Source organism: Fusarium solani (genome assembly GCF_023522795.1).
Source record: "Fusarium solani strain SB1 chromosome Unknown bctg00000002, whole genome shotgun sequence".
Classification (NCBI taxonomy): domain Eukaryota; kingdom Fungi; phylum Ascomycota; class Sordariomycetes; order Hypocreales; family Nectriaceae; genus Fusarium; species Fusarium solani.
In genome coordinates this window covers 4,597,437-4,614,250 of record NW_027072155.1, presented here as the reverse complement: position 1 = coordinate 4,614,250, position 16,814 = coordinate 4,597,437, and the positions used below count along the sequence as shown (strand labels likewise).

Below are 16,814 nucleotides of genomic sequence, written 5' to 3'. Positions count from 1 at the left end.
AGTCGTCATCCTTCAAGACTTGTCATAGCGGACATGATGTACTCAACACATCCGACGGTACTCCTGTGATGCCCCTCATCGGCCATCCCACCATCGGACTCTCAATGTCCCCGGCGCCAACAAGAGGGTGTTGACAGGGGTCAACTAGCTCGACGTTTATCTCTTTCGTGGAGTGCATGACACAACCATCACTTCTCCAGAAATTACCTAATTGGGCATTCTGGCTTATCCCCAACCTCCAACTCAACTCGCTCTGGGCACGGGTTTGATCCTTTACAAATCAATGAAGTCCGATCACTGATTGTGATCGCTAGTTTTGGCTTGGTTCTGCCTCGGCTGGGTTTATCCTTCCTCGGCTTCGAAGGGGGGACTGATGGGGGTCTGAGAATCTGCTTCATCCCGTGAGGCATTGCTCAACATCTATAAATGACGGCCGAGGGACCTTTGTCGTGGACTTCTCTATCAAGTAGCTCCCCAAGAATTCCTCATCTAGACTCATCTGCCTTCATACCTGAATTTGTTCCAAAGACCTTCGTCAACATGCCTTCTACGGATTGGAAAGCACTCATCGAGGCGAAACGAGCCCATCTTTATGCTCAGATTCGTCCTGAATGGCGCCTCCCAGACAAAATAACCAACCAAGTCCACCACACGTCGGATGCCAGCGCCTTTGATCTCCTCGATAACACAAATCTCCTTTCCCAGAGAGAGCGCGAGATTACGGAAAAGTACGATACGTCTACACTTATCGAGATGATGGCCACCGGGGCCATCTCGTCGGTCGAAGTTACAACTGCCTTTTGCAAGCGCGCTGCTGCCGCACAGCAACTGGTCTGCATATCCCGTGTGATGCTTAGGTATTGCGCAGGAGTGCTGATGCTGCCATAGACAAATTGCTTGACAGAGATTTTCTTTGAAAAGGCTTTGGTGCGGGCAAAGGAGTGTGATGACTTCCTAGCCAGAGAGGGGAAGGCTATGGGGCCGTTTCACGGGATGCCAATCAGTCTCAAGGTCAGTAGATGGTTGGCGTTGCTTTGTCCTCAGAGCGGCACCTGATGGTCCATATAGCATACTAACATTGTCGTATCTTAGGACATGTTGATGGTCAAGGACGAAGCGGCCACTCTCGGATTCGTGTCATATCTGACCAAGCCAAAGGCTGATACGAACTCGGTCATAGTGGATATGCTCTTGGAGGCTGGCGCAGTGCTGTACTGCAAAACCAACGTGCCCCAAACCCTCTTTGTACGTTCTGGCCTTGCCTTCTCTGACGTGTGAGTGTGACTGACATGCACCAGGTGTGCGAAGGCATGAATAACGTCTTTGGTTACACCTTGAACCCGCACAAGTTGAGCCTCACTCCAAGTGGAAGCAGCTCAGGAGAGGGCGCGCTGGTTGGCTTCCGAGGATCTCTACTCGGCGTGGGCAGCGACATTGGAGGCTCCATTCGAGCCCCGTCTCTGTGTTGCGGCGCTTTCGGGTTCAAGCCGATGGCCAACCGTATTCCTTGGAGCGGCCAACAGGCTCTGATCCCCAAAGGCTGGCCAGGAGTCGCTCCCAGCCTGGGACCGCACGCTCAAAGCGCTCGAGACCTGACCCTCTTTTGCAAGACGATCATCCAGAGGGAACCCTGGACTCGTGACTCGACAGCTCTTTGTAATCCCTGGAGAGACGTTCCAAGAAAGAAGCAGCTGATAATCGGCTACTGGACTGGCGATTCCGATCTCCCCATCTTTCCACCCGTTGCTCGGGCCTTGGATGCAGCGGCCCTGGCTATGAAAGCAGCAGGCCACCAAGTCAAGCCCATATCAGCCCCGTTGCCGCTCGCGCAGGCTGCCCTAATCTTTGCGAATTCAACAAAGCTGGACAACAAAAACCAGATAATGCAAATTCTCGCAGACGGAGATGAGCAGCCAATCCAAGCATTGCTCGACATCAATGCTGCCTCGGGTCTTGAGCCACGCGAGTACACATTGGATGACCTATGGGATTTCAACCGTGACCGTGAGGAATACCGTCAAGCCTGGCACAAAGTCTGGATGGAGAATGGGATTGATGTGTTGCTGTGCCCTGGAAGTCGCGGAACAGCTGTGCCCCATGGGAAATATGGCGTGCCTTGGTATACAATGATTTGGAACCTTCTTGATGTGAGTGATCAAGGGGAAGCTTTCAAGAGACCTTTACTAACTGTTGATTCAACTATCTAGTGTCCCGCCTCCGTTATCCCTTTCTTGAAGGCAGACAAGGCCATTGACTCGCAGACAATGGAGGGTTGTAAGTTTTCCCGTTCTTTCCGATACGCACACATCTGACCAAAATGTTTCTCAAGATGATCCTGAAGCTGCGCATGGTGCTCCGTGCAGTTTCCAAGTAGTTGGGTGGACAGGCCAGGATGAGGAAGTTTTGATGGCTACTGAAGTGATGGCCGAGGTCGTTGAAAGCACGGCTGCCACATCGCACCTTTAGACCATGACGGGCGCCGTTATCAGGATGGCTGATGAATTATTACACTCGCTTGTTCGCTTCATAAGATCCGCTATCTATATCTTCTCTTCTCCCCTTTCTAGAGTCTGCTCACCAATTCGCCCTCCCTCTCAAGAAACCAGTCCACCGTTGTCGAAATGCCCTCCTGTAACGAAACTTTGGGTCTCCAACCAAGAACAGTCTCCGCAAGCGTCGTGTCTGGTTTTCTGTTGATTGGATCATCCTCCCTTGCTGGGAGCAGGTTGATCGGCACGGGATTCCGGTGTCCCAGTTTTGAAGCAACGACTTGGGCGATCGTCTCTGCAATCTCGCTGATTTCGATCTCGCAGTCGCTTCCGATGTTAACGGGACTGGAGTAGTCACTGTTCATGAGGGCTTCCAATCCTTCCACGCAATCTTTGGCATATTGGAAGCATCGGGTAGAATGTCCGTCTCCAAAGATGGTCATGGGCTCTCCCTTCAATGCTGCCATGATAAAGTTGGGGACTGCACGGCCGTCACCCTCGCTCATAAATGGCCCGTACGCGTTGAAAATCCGGGCGATCCGAACCTCGAGTCCATGTTCAAGATGGTACCCATATGCTAGGGCTTCCATGACTCTCTTGCCCTCGTCGTAGCAGGCACGGGGGCCAAAACAATTGACGTTCCCTCGGTATTCTTCTGATTGACATGGGATCTGAGAATCACCGTAAACCTCTGATACGTGGTGTTAGTAAACGGTAGAAGTTGTGCAGTTGGTAAGGCGGTACCTGAGGTGCTGGTCAGTAGTATCCGAGCGCTGTGCTTGACTGCATAGTCCAAGACATTCGTCGCTCCATTGAAGCAGGTCTGTAGGATATCGATTGGGCGCGTCTCAAAGTGTACCGGGCTCGCGGGGCATGCAAGATGGTAAATCTGGTCGACTCCGGGTATGGAGGGCAAAGGGTCTCTCACATCCGACCTGGGCATGTTAGAGTGTAGGAGGTGGTGGGGATGGATTCGCGCACTGGATGTATCGTAACTTCTTGTTCCCCTCTTTAGGCCATCAAAGTTGCTGCGCGAGCCCGTCCATAATGAATCAATGACTACTACTTCGTGATTGTGGTCGAGAAGAAGTTGCACCAAGTTGCAGCCGAGGAAGCCGGCTCCCTTTCACCGGCGTTAGTACACCGTATCCTAGGGAGATAGTTAACTTGCTTACACCAGTAACGAGAATCACCATTTTCGCGGTTTGATGAATGAAAAGAGAATAATGAGTTAAGTTTTGAACTTAGTATCAGCAAACCTGGGACAGCTCTAATTAAGAGGCCGCGAGCTCGCTACCAAGATCCCGTCCACAGACATCATACATCATCGGATCCAAGTATCACTACGCCATGTACCTACCTTGAAGACATGTCTGCGGTCATTATTGGGTCAAGGCTGAGACATCAGCTTTCAGCTGCCCGCAGATTCGTCCCAAATCAGGGTCAGCCAAGATAAGCCGTGTTCGCTTCGGGTACCATTGACGTCAGAGCTAGTGTGTCGATCCTCCAAATGAGGTAAGGGGCATTCCGGTTGGGACACGAAGCTCTAGCGATTGGCGGTGGCGGCGCAGGCAGAGAACAGGGCTTTGGAGGTGCGTTGCTAGTATTGAGCTGAAGAATAAACAACGTGGAGTCTTGTTCATATGTCAGGTGTGTTTAAATCCTTCAAACATGAGCTCGTTCCCTAATATTGAGCGTAACTCGGTTCGCTTAACTGAGATGTGTTGAACAACCCTGGCTGCCACAGTCGCACAGGTCTGTACGGGTAATGATTCATAGACCTCGCCTAACAAGAGCCAATAAAATTAGTGCATTGGAGGAAAGTCAAGTGAGGCCGTACTCTCGGATTGCCCCAAGGCGACGAATAGTAGTCGAATTTCTATCGGCTTGCGCTAACTATCAGCATACCTTGGTTACACTCACTACCATGTGTCACATTTTGAACAAACTCCTCACCGCTCATGAATCGATGCCCAGGTTTTCTGTTGACATAAGCCCCTAGCACGACCGGTTAATGTCTGAGGAGATGACTGCAGCAATTCTCGATCGCCCCGGCTTACCCTATAACCATATTGAAGTTTCGAGCGCAATAGACTTTCTATGTGCTGTATACTGCTCGGCAGGCCTTGAGAGTTGTACATCTACTTTCGAAATAAAATGGAGATTCTTAAGAAAAATTGCAGACCCGTATAGTTCACATTTCAGGTCTTCCAGTCCTCTCAATTGTCTTGCCCACTTAACGCTTGTTCTATCAAACCCCTCACCAGCCATCAGGAATGAGAATTACGTGCGAGCCCTAGAAACAATAAGCCTCCATAGATTAGCTCTGAGGGGCACTTCGCCAGATTAGTCACTTGAGAGAAGGCAGTAAGGCTGCATTATGCTTGTTTGCCTTGGCAAGCTTCATCGGGGCCCGCTTCCAGGCAGTTCCTAACCCTCCTTCATTATGGTCGAATCACTCGACGCTGCCAAAGTCCATACGCTTTTGCCACACATAGCGCAGACGAGAAGACTTGGGCTCTTGGGGGCTGGCTCTAAGCCTCAATAAGCTACCGCATAGTAAGCCCGAGTGCTCCCTGAATCCTTCTGCAAGACTTTGTGAAGCCCGGAGGACTCTAGATGACTGTCTCACTACATCCTGTGGAGTGCACTTACAGTAAGCGGAGGGTCTTTCCTCCGCATTGTTGTCCATCATAAAGGTGCATGAGAGGCTTGAGGTCCGAGATCGTCAGTAAAAGGTTACCGAGAAAAGTCGCACCTGCCCCTTTCGCCATATCCTGAGCCTTCATTCTTTGAACTAAGTCTTTCTTGGGCTCATTTCCCGCTTGGAGCTGCATGAGAATGATATGTAGCAGGTTTACCGTGGTGTGGAGAGCAGGGCTTAAGCTGACTTGGATGCTGACAGCATAGGAAGGTCGTGCAGGTGGCGCCCAGTCGGAATGCTCCAACTGGGTATATAAGATCTCGGCACGTCCCGCTGACAAGGATTGCGGCAGTTGAAACTACCCCAAGATGTCGATCTCATTGAACACGCGACACTGGCCCGCCCCCATCCCAGCTTACGACGGATGACAGGATTTCTCAGCTCGGGCGATCGGTGGATAGCCCTGGGAGGAGGGCGCCACTGACGAGATATTGGTAGAAAAATATCACTGCGGCGCATGCTCGTCAAGTGAGTGGTTTCGCGAATTACCGGGAAAAGACGCATCCGAGACGAGTATGGCGATGCTGGGCCGAATGATCGGCTCTCTTGGCTGAGCTGAGCACTGGGAAGCGGGAAATTAGGGTCTGTGTAGGACAACAGATGAAGGAGAGGTAGGCCAATGGTGGAATATTTGAAATGATATAGGGGGTGAGTGTGGGCTAGAAGGAACTCCCTCGCAGTGATCATCCAGATCTGACTCGACCCCTTGCAGTCAGCATTCTGATCTGCATGAAAGATAGGTCATTTTTAGGAATGCATAGTTTCAAGCGCATTATTCTACCCATTACAGAAATTTCTATAAGCCGAGTGAAACAAATGAGGCTACGAAGGAGCTGGGCACACAAAGATGCGAATTATAAAAGGGAAGACCGAAGACACGATCTTTTTCCATCAACAGCAACTACAATCACAGCAGAAACAATTAATCAACCAACCACCTTACAGACATCTTTTACCTCTTCTTCAACATGAAGTTCTCCCTCGCAACCATTACGGCTCTCGTGGCTGCCTCTGCCCCTGCCGCCATGGCTGACGGCTGGGAGTGCAACGGCTCTTGGGGCGATGGCGGCCTGAAGCGCCTTTCCTTCAAGTTCCAGGGCTACTGCGAGGATCGATACGGCCAGTGTTTTCTGGCCGCCATTCGTGGAAAAGGCCTCACCGTTCATAACTGGCAGTGCTGGAAGCGCGATGATGGCTGGTGGCAGGCTGACCTGAGCACTACCGCTGGGTAAGTGCAGACCAATTGTATAAAACAGGATATCATTCACTGACGTGTCATCTTAGACTCGCCTGGCAGGTTAACAATGCCATCGAGCAGGTTACAGGCTCTTGGCGGGGTTGCTGGCCAAACCAGTAAATGGCGACCATCTTGGCTCCCTTTCTTGGCCTTACACGATATCTGTCCCAAGACAACGACTTACATTGGGTTTCGCCTTGAAGGGACTAAACTGTCGATATGAGCTAGCTTTATATAGCATTCTTGTATTTCGACTACTCGTATGAGTCTTCAAAGATAGAAACAATACAAGTCTACAATCATAACTATCCTGCTCCTACGGATGTCCTACTTCATGGCACTACAAGTTTTTCTGACCCAAGACTGTCGACATTTGCGTACCAAGACGCTCATTAGAAGCTGGGGACGACGAGACATGGTAAAAACGATGGTGAGCCCTGTTGTCGCTCAGTAACAAGTCTCCCTGGGGTTGGATTCCTACCCGGGTGAAGGGGTATCCAGGATAGTATAACACATAGCTTGCTTCATACTCTTAGAGTAATATCCTAACTTTATGATAAAAAATCAACGTAATATTATATAATATTAGATCATAATTATAATGATATAATAGTATAATAATACGGCCTTTATAAAGCTATATTATTATTATAAGAGACATATATATTTAATAGATATTATCCTTAAATAATATATTATCCTTAACTTGCTAGCTTTATGATATAGTGCGAATTGCTGGCCTGAACCCCATCTCACACGGATAGGTTAAGAGACCTATGAAGCATCGAGTGGCCTGAGGCAAACTCAAGGCAAAATATGAAAAATTCGCGGGAAAATGGGACAAGACTTTGACTGAAGGTAATGAAAGGGATACGATGCAAGAAACAGAGGCGGAGGTTAAGGTTTCTTTTTTATTATTATTATGTGCATTGACGCGTCCGTGAGAGACCAGCAGCTGCAATAGTCATTAATACATGACGGTATTAAAACCTAATACCATAAAACACCGTAACCTAATTATTTTGACTTCTATGGCAATAGCCACAAAGAATCAGATGGAAACGTACGTTTTATGTATAAGATGACACCTTTCCCCCGGCATTTCTTTTATCACTGTGTGTTAAAGAACAGGGTGCCACGTGATGTAGCACCTGGTGAACAAGACTCCTTCCTTCAACTTCCCTACACAGCTCGGTCGTCGACCTCTCCGGTTGGCATCACCATCCCATATCAAAGCATCCCAGGCATCCATTTCTATCAAGTACGACCCAAGAAATCGACGACGCAATCAGACACGGAAAGCTTCGCCGGACAAGATGGTGATGGGCAGCGACGACATCAAGTACTAGGAGGAAACAGGAACTTCGCACCTGATGATCACAAATCCTATAACAGGCGACGAGCAACCCGACATGAGATCAGTTTTCCTCACTATCGGCGGCTCCCGTCGCAATCGCAACGGATATTGGCGGGCAGGATGGGCTGTCTATTACGGTCGAGATTCGTTCAACAACTCCTCTGGCGTCATACCAGACTCATTACCACAATCTGCCTCCTTTGCCGAGATCCAGGCCTTGAAACATGCCCTAATCAGTATTCGCAATCTTCTCGCCATCGGCTATTGGTTCTCGAACATCCACATCAGAACAACCTCTACATACCTCGCAGACATGATGGCAGGAGGTCTTGAGGACTGTGTACTGAACGGTTGGAAGCATGAAGATGGGACCTACCTGGAACACACCGAGTCCTGGGAATGGATCCGCGAGCTGCTTCGTGAGGTGCAACAAATATCTAGGGGGCAGGCCAACTTGCATATCAGTCATGTTGGACAGGGTATGAATCAAGGAGCCACTTTGCTTGCCTGCAGGACAATCGACCGGTTCAATCAGACTGGTGAAACTCAGAACAACCTTGAGATTTGATGTGGGCTACTCCGTGCCACGATGGCAGGCTCTATCATATACCTAAATGGGGGTCTGAGGCATGCTAGTGGACAGTGTGAGGCCCTGTATGGCATGAAATAAATACTAGATGCTTACAGCCGGAGTTGAGTTCCTTGTCAGTAGTGAGACTAAACTCTGGCATCTTAATCCCATAGAAGCTTGTGAAGAAGCAGCCTTGTGCATACAAGCTCACAAGAGGCCGGTTACGGCTTACCGAGATAGTAACCTGCGCCACCCCTTCTTATCTGCATGCTTCCCCTCCCGCCGATCCATGTTCTTTGCTTGTATTTCCGCCTGCATGGCTCTTTCTGCGCGTTTGATGGTCTCCCAAGCCTCCAGGAACCGCGACGACTCTCTGACCACCTCTATCTCGATATCGATCAAGTAGTATTTGGACGATTTGTGTACCATTGGTTGTGCATCGACTCGGATTCTGTGATAGTCGAGCAAGATATGCTCTCCACAGAGGTTGGGCCGAAATAAAGGCTGCATCTGTTCAAATGCCGGTGTGATCCCTTTCTCCTCGCCCTCTGCGGTGACGGACATGGGCAGCTCTACAGCGTGAAACGCAACCTTTAGTCCTGGGGCTGAACCGAGCATTACCAGCAGTCGCTCCTTGTCGTCACGTCTGAAAACTATTCCCACGGATGCTTGGCCAGCTGCCTTGTTGAGTCGGTATGTGGTGGTCCATTTCCGCGAGAGCCATGCACGTGGTGATGCTCTGGATGAAGTGACGGCTTCAAACTCGCCAAGTACACTTCCGGGCGAGGACAGGATTCTTGTTACAACGTATGCGGTCGGATCAGGACCTTTACGTAGTTGGAGAACGTGAGTTGGAAACACCCCCTCAACTGGAGACTGTTGGGCATCTTGCCTGACGTATATCGAGCGGAGGTTGCCTCGCTCATTGACCTGGGCAAACTGACCAACTCGAACACGTGCATACTGCTCGTCACCATCTGAAACCTTCCGTAGGTAGAGTGCTAGGAAACTGTTGTTCTCGTAGTCCTTTGGGGAAGGACAATCGATGGCAGCGACGAAGATATCGCCGTCTTGTCTAGTGAGGTGAAGATCGATGCGAAGGCCTCGGTTGGACATTGAGTATGGGGTTCTCGGCTCCCAGTCTTCGTAAGGGACCACCGAGTTGGAGAATCGAAAGTTGGTGGGCGATTTGGCGAGGAGACCGTGATGTGCATCTGGAGAGGCATCTCGGTCTGTCCAGGCAAAGATTGACTGGTCGTCGGATTGCTTCATGATTTCTTCTTGTAGTCGGAGAAACGCTCTATCCCCTTCTCCATATAGCATGGGCATATTGACGCTAAACAGGCCCATCAGGGAGTAAGCGACATCCTCGGGTCGCGTCGTCTGACGGGAGGCTGCCCAGGACATTCTCTTTGCGACGCTTGCCGACTGGATCGGACGGATGTTTATCAAGATATCTTCGTCTATGCCCGTGATCGATGATAGAGTTTGACTCAAGGTTCTCTTTTCCCCGATGCGAACCCAGTTCTCACCATAGAAGATGAGGTATTTGGGTGCCACTAGCTCTTGCAGTGTCCATCCTCTTGTGAACCATCGACTGCTGGTAAACTCAGAGTCGAGCGTAGTCGTGTCGACATCTCCAGGGCAGTCTGTTAGGTATGCATAGCATCTCTCGGCCTTACTATACCATTCAAACATGGAGTTGATCGATTCTGACAGTTCTGCGCTGCTGCGCTTGTCGATGCAACAGTTGTCGGCCCAAGCATATTCGTAACCGTCGGTTAGCGCTTGTCGACAGGTATATTCAATCTTGTGATATGAGCTTTTCTGTTTGGCAGTATTGGCAATAACGTCTGTATAGATGACCTCGTCATCGGTCCAGGTATGAGACAAAATAGCGTAGGGAGGAATACTGTTGGGGCTGAAATCGACCATCTCCAGACCCCAAGGGGAGTCGACAGAGGCGACTTTGAGTAGACGCATGATGATAGCTGAAGGCTCGCCTTAAATGAGAGAATTAGCTTGTGAGTCTTATAAGCGAATCCTTATTGTACCTTGCAGAGTCGCACTTGTTTCAGGTGGAACGATCGAGGCTGGGGCATTCCTTGCCTTCGGTTGTACCACGTAATGAAACTGAGACAAACTCAGGTGCCAAGTATTTAAAATATGGAATTCGGCCCCCCCTGCCGTGCCCGATGCCAATCGGAGACCAGGAGAGGTGCTACGCCGCATCCTTTGGGGGTGACAATGGAAAGATTGCCTCGGCTGCTGCAGGGGGTGGAATCTCCTCACTGTAACCGGGCGAACTCAGACGCCAAGAAACAGTGGTGTCTCACGCCTTATAAACCAGTTAACAGCCGTTGTTATACCCGTGCTTAAATAACCAGTTTGGTCTCTAACTACGCTGCAAGCCCACCTGACCTACCCATTTATTGCGATTGAAAATGGCCTCAACTGCGGCAACTACAACGGCTCCTGGCATTGGGCCAGCTAAAATGGTGCCCGCAGATCTCATTCAGACAGAGTACAATCCACCCACCTGTCCCTTGAAGCGTGGCCAGCTAAACAATGCACAGGGAAAATACCGTCTCAGCACCTGAACAATTTCCCAATAAGGTGGCACCAGGGAATGAACTGAAGATCGACGATGTCCCGGCTCCTGAAATGGTGACGCCCCTTAGCCGATTGGGAGAGAGGCCGGAATTTATCGATTGTCCGTTCTGCAAGAGACGGACCGAAACGACTATTTCGAAAGAAGGGAGTGATACTCAGTGGTAAAAATGACTACGAATATTGACGAGACAAGTGACTAATAGCTGGTTAAAGTCTCCTTTCAGTCCTTTGTTGCTTAGTCTGCATCTGCCTGGCTTGTCTTCCCAGCCTTGCCGGATGGGCCGAAGATATCCACCACAGTTGTTCGAACTGTAAGAGGAGGGTTGCAACTAAGCGCCATAGCGGCACAACTCAAGTGTATGCTTCTGATCCGGCGGTCCAAGTGCCTAGCAACTACGCGCCAACACAACCGATGTCAATGCCTCAAGCTTCTACGGAACAAAAGCTCCCATCATGATAAGATTGCCGAAGGGATTAGGAAAAGGGCGATTGATATGCTGATTTGACCGGGTCAAGGCTGGCGTGAGCAACACTCTCAGGGTGACCTCCTTGCTGGAAGTAGTGTATTAAAGGACAAATGGGTAAAACGATGGATAATAGAAGAGACTCAAATTGCAATGCTTGAGTCAGAAACTAACTACTTGTCCGAGTTAGCTAGGCCATCCGTGAGCCGGTGCTCGACGTGGTCCCCACAGAACTCCTCTACCAACTTTCGCATCTCCTCGATCAAGCTGCGCCATCGTGATTAATGAGTGCTAAAAGAGGTAAATGGAAGTGGACAAGTACGTACGTTGTCCTGAAGTGTGGGATCTTTGGGTAAAGAGCCGAGTCGTGGATAATCACGCGACTACCATGTCAAGTTAGCAAAACCAGGGAGATAGGTCGACGCGAAAGAGAGAGCACCAACGTGGAATAGAGGGCGTTTCTGGCTTCCCAGTCATTTTCGGGCTCGGATTTCGGAAAGTGTTCGTGATAACTCTTAAGACATTCCTTTGCCCAGTCATTCCGCAAGAGGCGCAGGGTTGCAAGCTCATCTAAGTCCCTGTCATCAGTTGCGGTGGATCAACACAAAGAAAAAGAGAGTTTGTTTGAACTGATTCGACGAGGGGACGGGATAAAGAGAAGCCAAACGCAGATCACTTACACTCATTGTGGCCCCAAAACGCCGATGCATCAAACAACAGAGGGTTTTCAGACTCAGCTTGAGTAGACACGTTCCCGAGCCACAAGTCACCATGGAGAAAAACGGGCTTGATTGTTCTCCCGCCTGTCTCCAGAGGTCGAAGCAGTCTCGGGATGACCTTGTCAAAGAATGGGCCTGATAGCTGTTGGAGCTCCTCACTTGGTCCTCTCGCCTCCTCCTCAAGTTTTAGCATGTGCCGCATCCCTCTAGCATAGAATTCTTCCCATGTGTCGGCCCAGATGTTGTCCTGCTCAAGCGTCCCATTATATGTAGCCATGTGGAAGCCGAATTTGCCAGTAGGATTCGCGTCGATGCTGAGGGTGCGGAGTTGAGCGACCGCGTCGGTGAAGAGTGGGATCGAGAGCTCGTCTTTGCGAAGATGATGAAAAGAGAAGAGAATAAAGTAGCCATCAGAGTCTTGGAGTTCTCCCCAAAAGACTAGAGTCAGAGAGAAATCCGGAATCAGCCTAATACGCAATGCGAATATCGACTTATACTATTTCCTTTCTCGCCCACGATCCTAAGTAGTCGCTACTTTAACCTAAGCCGGTGGTAAGCTCGGGTGAGCTAAGAAGAAATATAGGCTAGCGGTTCTAGTTTTAGCCCCTAGTAATAGATAAAAATAAAATAACCCTATAATAAGTAACCTTATAGATACTAGCTTATATACTATATATAGCTCGCTTAATTATTACTTTAATAAAATTAGAGATAAATATATAATATCTTATTATTAATTACTAATATATTCCCTTAGTTAAGATTAGTTTAGAATTTATATTAATTTTAAAATAATATTTATACTATATTAACTAAGTAAGAAACCTCTAGTACTAAACCTATATAATTACTTATCTAAGATATTAAGTTAATAAATAATAAGTCTAATAATATATATAAATAGCTTTTTTACCGCCCCCTATAAAATATAAAGGAATTAATATAACTAATAATAGATTACTTTAATTTGCCTTATTAGCGCTAGAATATTATAAGGTTAGCCTAATAATAATAATACTTATTATAACCTTCGTGGTTATATCACGTAGTCTCTAAAAATCCTTAGGCTAATGCACCTATTAGGTGCTAGACTAATATTATACTAAAACAATATTAATCTAAGACTAACGCGAGCTAAAAATAATATTACTCTTATTTATAATTAGTCCTAATAGAATATATAAGTATATAAAATATACTTATTAATACTCTCTTATATATTAATTACCTTGGCTATTAATATACCTTAGTTATATTTAGTACTTTTAAGTATATTATTAGATATAACTTATACCTTATTTAAGATAATATTAATATCCCCTCTGCTAATATAAACTAGTATAACTAGTTTACTCCCCTTAGAACTTATATAATTATTATAAATACCTCTTAAAAGAGCTTTATTAATAATACTAATAAGAAAAAAAAGCTTAAGATTAATAGCACTTTAGTTAATAATATCTATAGCACTAATAAACTATATTATAAGTATAGCCTCTAACTCTACCTTTTCTACTACCTCTAATTTATTTAATAATTAAAGGCTCTAAGAAATTATCTTTATACCTATAATAATCATGTGATTCCTAAGAGATAAAATAGTTATGCTAGGTCTATATTAGTAAATAATTAGGCGCATTATCTTAAATAAGGTATAAGTCACGTTTAGTAATATACTTAAAGGTATTAAGTATAACTAAGTTATATTAATAGCTAAGGTAGCTACTATATAAGAAAGTATAATAAATATATCTTATATATTTTCTATAATATAATAGCTTATAATAAATTATAGCTTATAAGGCCTAAGCTATTATAATCTATCTAATTAGCTTAGAGGGGATTATAGCCCTTAAGGCATAATCTATCTTAAGCTATTTATAATTAATTAGCTAATATAAGTCTTTCTTATTATATAGCCTAGGAGTCTTCTAAGTTATAATATAATATCTCCCTTTTACTAGTTTTATCCCTAAGGCTATATTTATAACCTTAATTATTTTATATATATATATTAATCTTAAATTTATAAAAATCTTTTATTAATATATTTAATTATTTTATTTTTTTTAAGAAATAATTAATTATTATTAAATTAGATAATATTATTAATTATTTTAAATTTAAAATTATACCTTATTTATCTTATTATTCTTATAGCTTATATTATATAGCTTTACTTAAAAAATTAAATTATTATAAGAAATATACTTATTATAGCCTTTTTTATAATATATTAATAAATATTTTTAATATTTATTTATATATTTTTACTTATAGGTTTTTTTTATTTATTAATAATTTCCTTAGTAAATTATATTTACTAAGAGTTTAATTATTTAAATTTTAAAGAAAAATATATTAAAGAGGATTTCTTATATTTATAATAAAAGGCCTAAGAAACTTAAGTAAGGGTAAATAAAGTTTTAGTTTATTTAACTTAGCTTTATTACTAAAAGTATTAATTATATATTAAAGGTATTAAAATAGTTATTTATAGTCTTTATTCTCTAAATAAATTAAAAGAGATTAAGAAAGTAAAGTTAGAGGCTATAATTACCGCATAGTTTATAAGTATTATAAATATTATTAACTAGAGTGCTATTAGCCTTAAGTTTATATCTCCTTTTAATATTATTAATAAAAGTCTTTTAAAAGGCATTATATATTAATAAGGTATTCTAGGGGTTCTTAGGTATTTTCTAAATCTAAGTAATTTTTTTATTTAATAAAATATATTATTTTATTATTAATTTTATTTATATTAAAGATATTTTATATAATATTTTTTTTTAATTTATTAATTTTTATTTTTAATTTATTATTAATTTTAATTTAAATAATATTTTTTATTAATTTAAATAATAAAATATAAATAATTAAATAAAGCTTAATTTTTAATAATAAGTTTAATTTATAATTATTTTCTAAGATTTTTTATTTAATTTTATATAATCTAATATATTTATAATTAAGTTTTTTATTTTATTATTTTATTTTAATATTTTTTCTTATAAAATAAATTATATTTCTTTTTAAAAAAATTAATCTCTTAATTCTTTTTTTATTAATATAATTTATTATCTTATTTTTAATAAATTTAAGTTTTATTTTTATTTTTTTATATAAGTTCTTTAGCTAATTATTAATAAGAATTACCTTAAGGTTAATAATAATATCTTATATTTAATAATATATATTTAATATAAATCTAAAATTAATATAATATATATAATAAGCAAGTTAGCTATATAAGTAAGTTAGCTAAAAATCCCTTACTTAATATTTTCTTAATTTAATTAATTAATTCTTAATTACCTAGTATATTATCTATTAATTATAAGGCTAAAATACTTCTTACCTTTTAGGCTTATTAAAATTAATTAAAACTTAGCTTCTAATAGCCTATAATAATTTATAAGGTTAATTATAATACTCTTATTAATTACTATAAAGGGATCTAATCTTAATAAGATATTATCTAAAAATTATATTAGCTATTTAATCTAGAGGAATAAATCCTTATTTATTTTATTCTTAATTTAGATTTATAAGGATTTCTCTCTTAGCTTTATAATATTAAAGAAATAATAAATTAATTACTTATTAATTATAATATATTACTAATTAATATATATTAGGCTTATAACTTTATTAAGTAATACCTAGACCTTAAGATATATTTCTTTTATAAATATAATTATTAAAGAATTAAATATAAAGACCTAATAATTATTTATAATTAATTTTAACTTATAGTAAATATAATTATAAAATATAATATTTAATTAAATAATCTTTATAACTTTAATAAAATTAGCTTTTTTATAGGTATAATTATAAATAAAATAATTATTATAAATATAAAAAAGTATTTAAAGCTAAAATTAATATAACTTAGAAATTAGAAATAAATTATAATTATTTAGGTAATTAATATAAAAGGCTAAGTAATTTAATTATTTATTATTAGCGCGGGTTAATATTACCTTATTAATTAATATTAAGATAATAACCTCTTAGGTAATTAAGTTATTATAATAACTTAAAATAATTAAATAAATAATAAGATTAATTTAAAATAGCTAAAATACTTTAATTAATATATAGCTAAATAATTAAATAATTATTATTATTTTTTAATTTTTAATAATTATAAAAGTTATTATTTTATTAAATTTAAGAGATATTATAAAAAAAAAAAATTATTTAACTTTATATATTACCTTATTTCTTTTATTTATTTTAGCCTCTTAATATTAGGTATTTTAAGTTATATAAAAAAACTTATAATTAAGAAATAAAATATTTAATTAAATATTTTATTATTTATATTTTAAAAACTAAGTTCTTTTTAGTCTTTTATATTATATATAAGACTATTATAATAAAAAGAAATATTAAAGAGGTATTTAAAGGAATTAATCTTATTTCTCTTAACTTAGAAATTATAGTCTTAAAGCTTAATATATAGCTATAGATATTAATACTAATTAAAGAGGTAACTAAATTATTAACCTCTTAGGCTTTGAAGACCCTAAAGACTATACTTAAGGCCTAATCTTAGTCTAAATACCTTAAAAGATAGATTAAAAGGCATTAAAGTAACTCTCTAGAGTTAATCCTTAAAGCCTTAAGATCTCTTAAGAAGGGGATAAAA

The 16,814-nt window shown here is 41.7% G+C and overlaps 6 protein-coding genes across 6 annotated transcripts; 3 read left to right on the top strand and 3 right to left on the bottom strand.

Annotated features, from left to right (window-relative positions):
• Nucleotides 1-540: 540 nt before the first annotated feature.
• On the top strand, nucleotides 541-2,466 carry MRS44_005407 (uncharacterized protein; the record flags this gene model as incomplete). The annotated part of the gene is made up of 6 exons (XM_065622594.1): nucleotides 541-831; nucleotides 889-1,011; nucleotides 1,093-1,245; nucleotides 1,299-2,147; nucleotides 2,208-2,274; nucleotides 2,330-2,466. The coding sequence occupies 6 exons, from the start codon at nucleotides 541-543 to the stop codon at nucleotides 2,464-2,466; spliced, it is 1,620 nt and encodes a 539-aa protein (XP_065478666.1).
• A 97-nt stretch (nucleotides 2,467-2,563) lies between these two features.
• Nucleotides 2,564-3,685, bottom strand: MRS44_005406 (uncharacterized protein; the record flags this gene model as incomplete). The annotated part of the gene is made up of 3 exons (XM_065622593.1): nucleotides 2,564-3,180; nucleotides 3,234-3,612; nucleotides 3,665-3,685. 3 exons carry the CDS (start codon nucleotides 3,683-3,685, stop codon nucleotides 2,564-2,566), a joined length of 1,017 nt encoding a protein of 338 aa, XP_065478665.1.
• A 2,476-nt stretch (nucleotides 3,686-6,161) lies between these two features.
• Nucleotides 6,162-6,550, top strand: MRS44_005405 (uncharacterized protein; the record flags this gene model as incomplete). The annotated part of the gene is made up of 2 exons (XM_046282899.2): nucleotides 6,162-6,421; nucleotides 6,478-6,550. 2 exons carry the CDS (start codon nucleotides 6,162-6,164, stop codon nucleotides 6,548-6,550), a joined length of 333 nt encoding a protein of 110 aa, XP_046124595.1.
• Nucleotides 6,551-7,803: 1,253 nt separating this feature from the next.
• MRS44_005404 (uncharacterized protein) lies at nucleotides 7,804-8,355 on the top strand (the record flags this gene model as incomplete). Its single annotated transcript, XM_046282900.2, has 1 exon — nucleotides 7,804-8,355. The coding sequence occupies one exon, from the start codon at nucleotides 7,804-7,806 to the stop codon at nucleotides 8,353-8,355; it is 552 nt and encodes a 183-aa protein (XP_046124596.1).
• Nucleotides 8,356-8,586: 231 nt separating this feature from the next.
• MRS44_005403 (uncharacterized protein) lies at nucleotides 8,587-10,341 on the bottom strand (the record flags this gene model as incomplete). The annotated part of the gene is made up of 1 exon (XM_046272412.2): nucleotides 8,587-10,341. The coding sequence occupies one exon, from the start codon at nucleotides 10,339-10,341 to the stop codon at nucleotides 8,587-8,589; it is 1,755 nt and encodes a 584-aa protein (XP_046124597.2).
• An 865-nt stretch (nucleotides 10,342-11,206) lies between these two features.
• On the bottom strand, nucleotides 11,207-12,431 carry MRS44_005402 (uncharacterized protein; the record flags this gene model as incomplete). The annotated part of the gene is made up of 5 exons (XM_065622592.1): nucleotides 11,207-11,300; nucleotides 11,610-11,702; nucleotides 11,762-11,818; nucleotides 11,879-12,005; nucleotides 12,116-12,431. 5 exons carry the CDS (start codon nucleotides 12,429-12,431, stop codon nucleotides 11,207-11,209), a joined length of 687 nt encoding a protein of 228 aa, XP_065478664.1.
• Nucleotides 12,432-16,814: the final 4,383 nt, after the last annotated feature.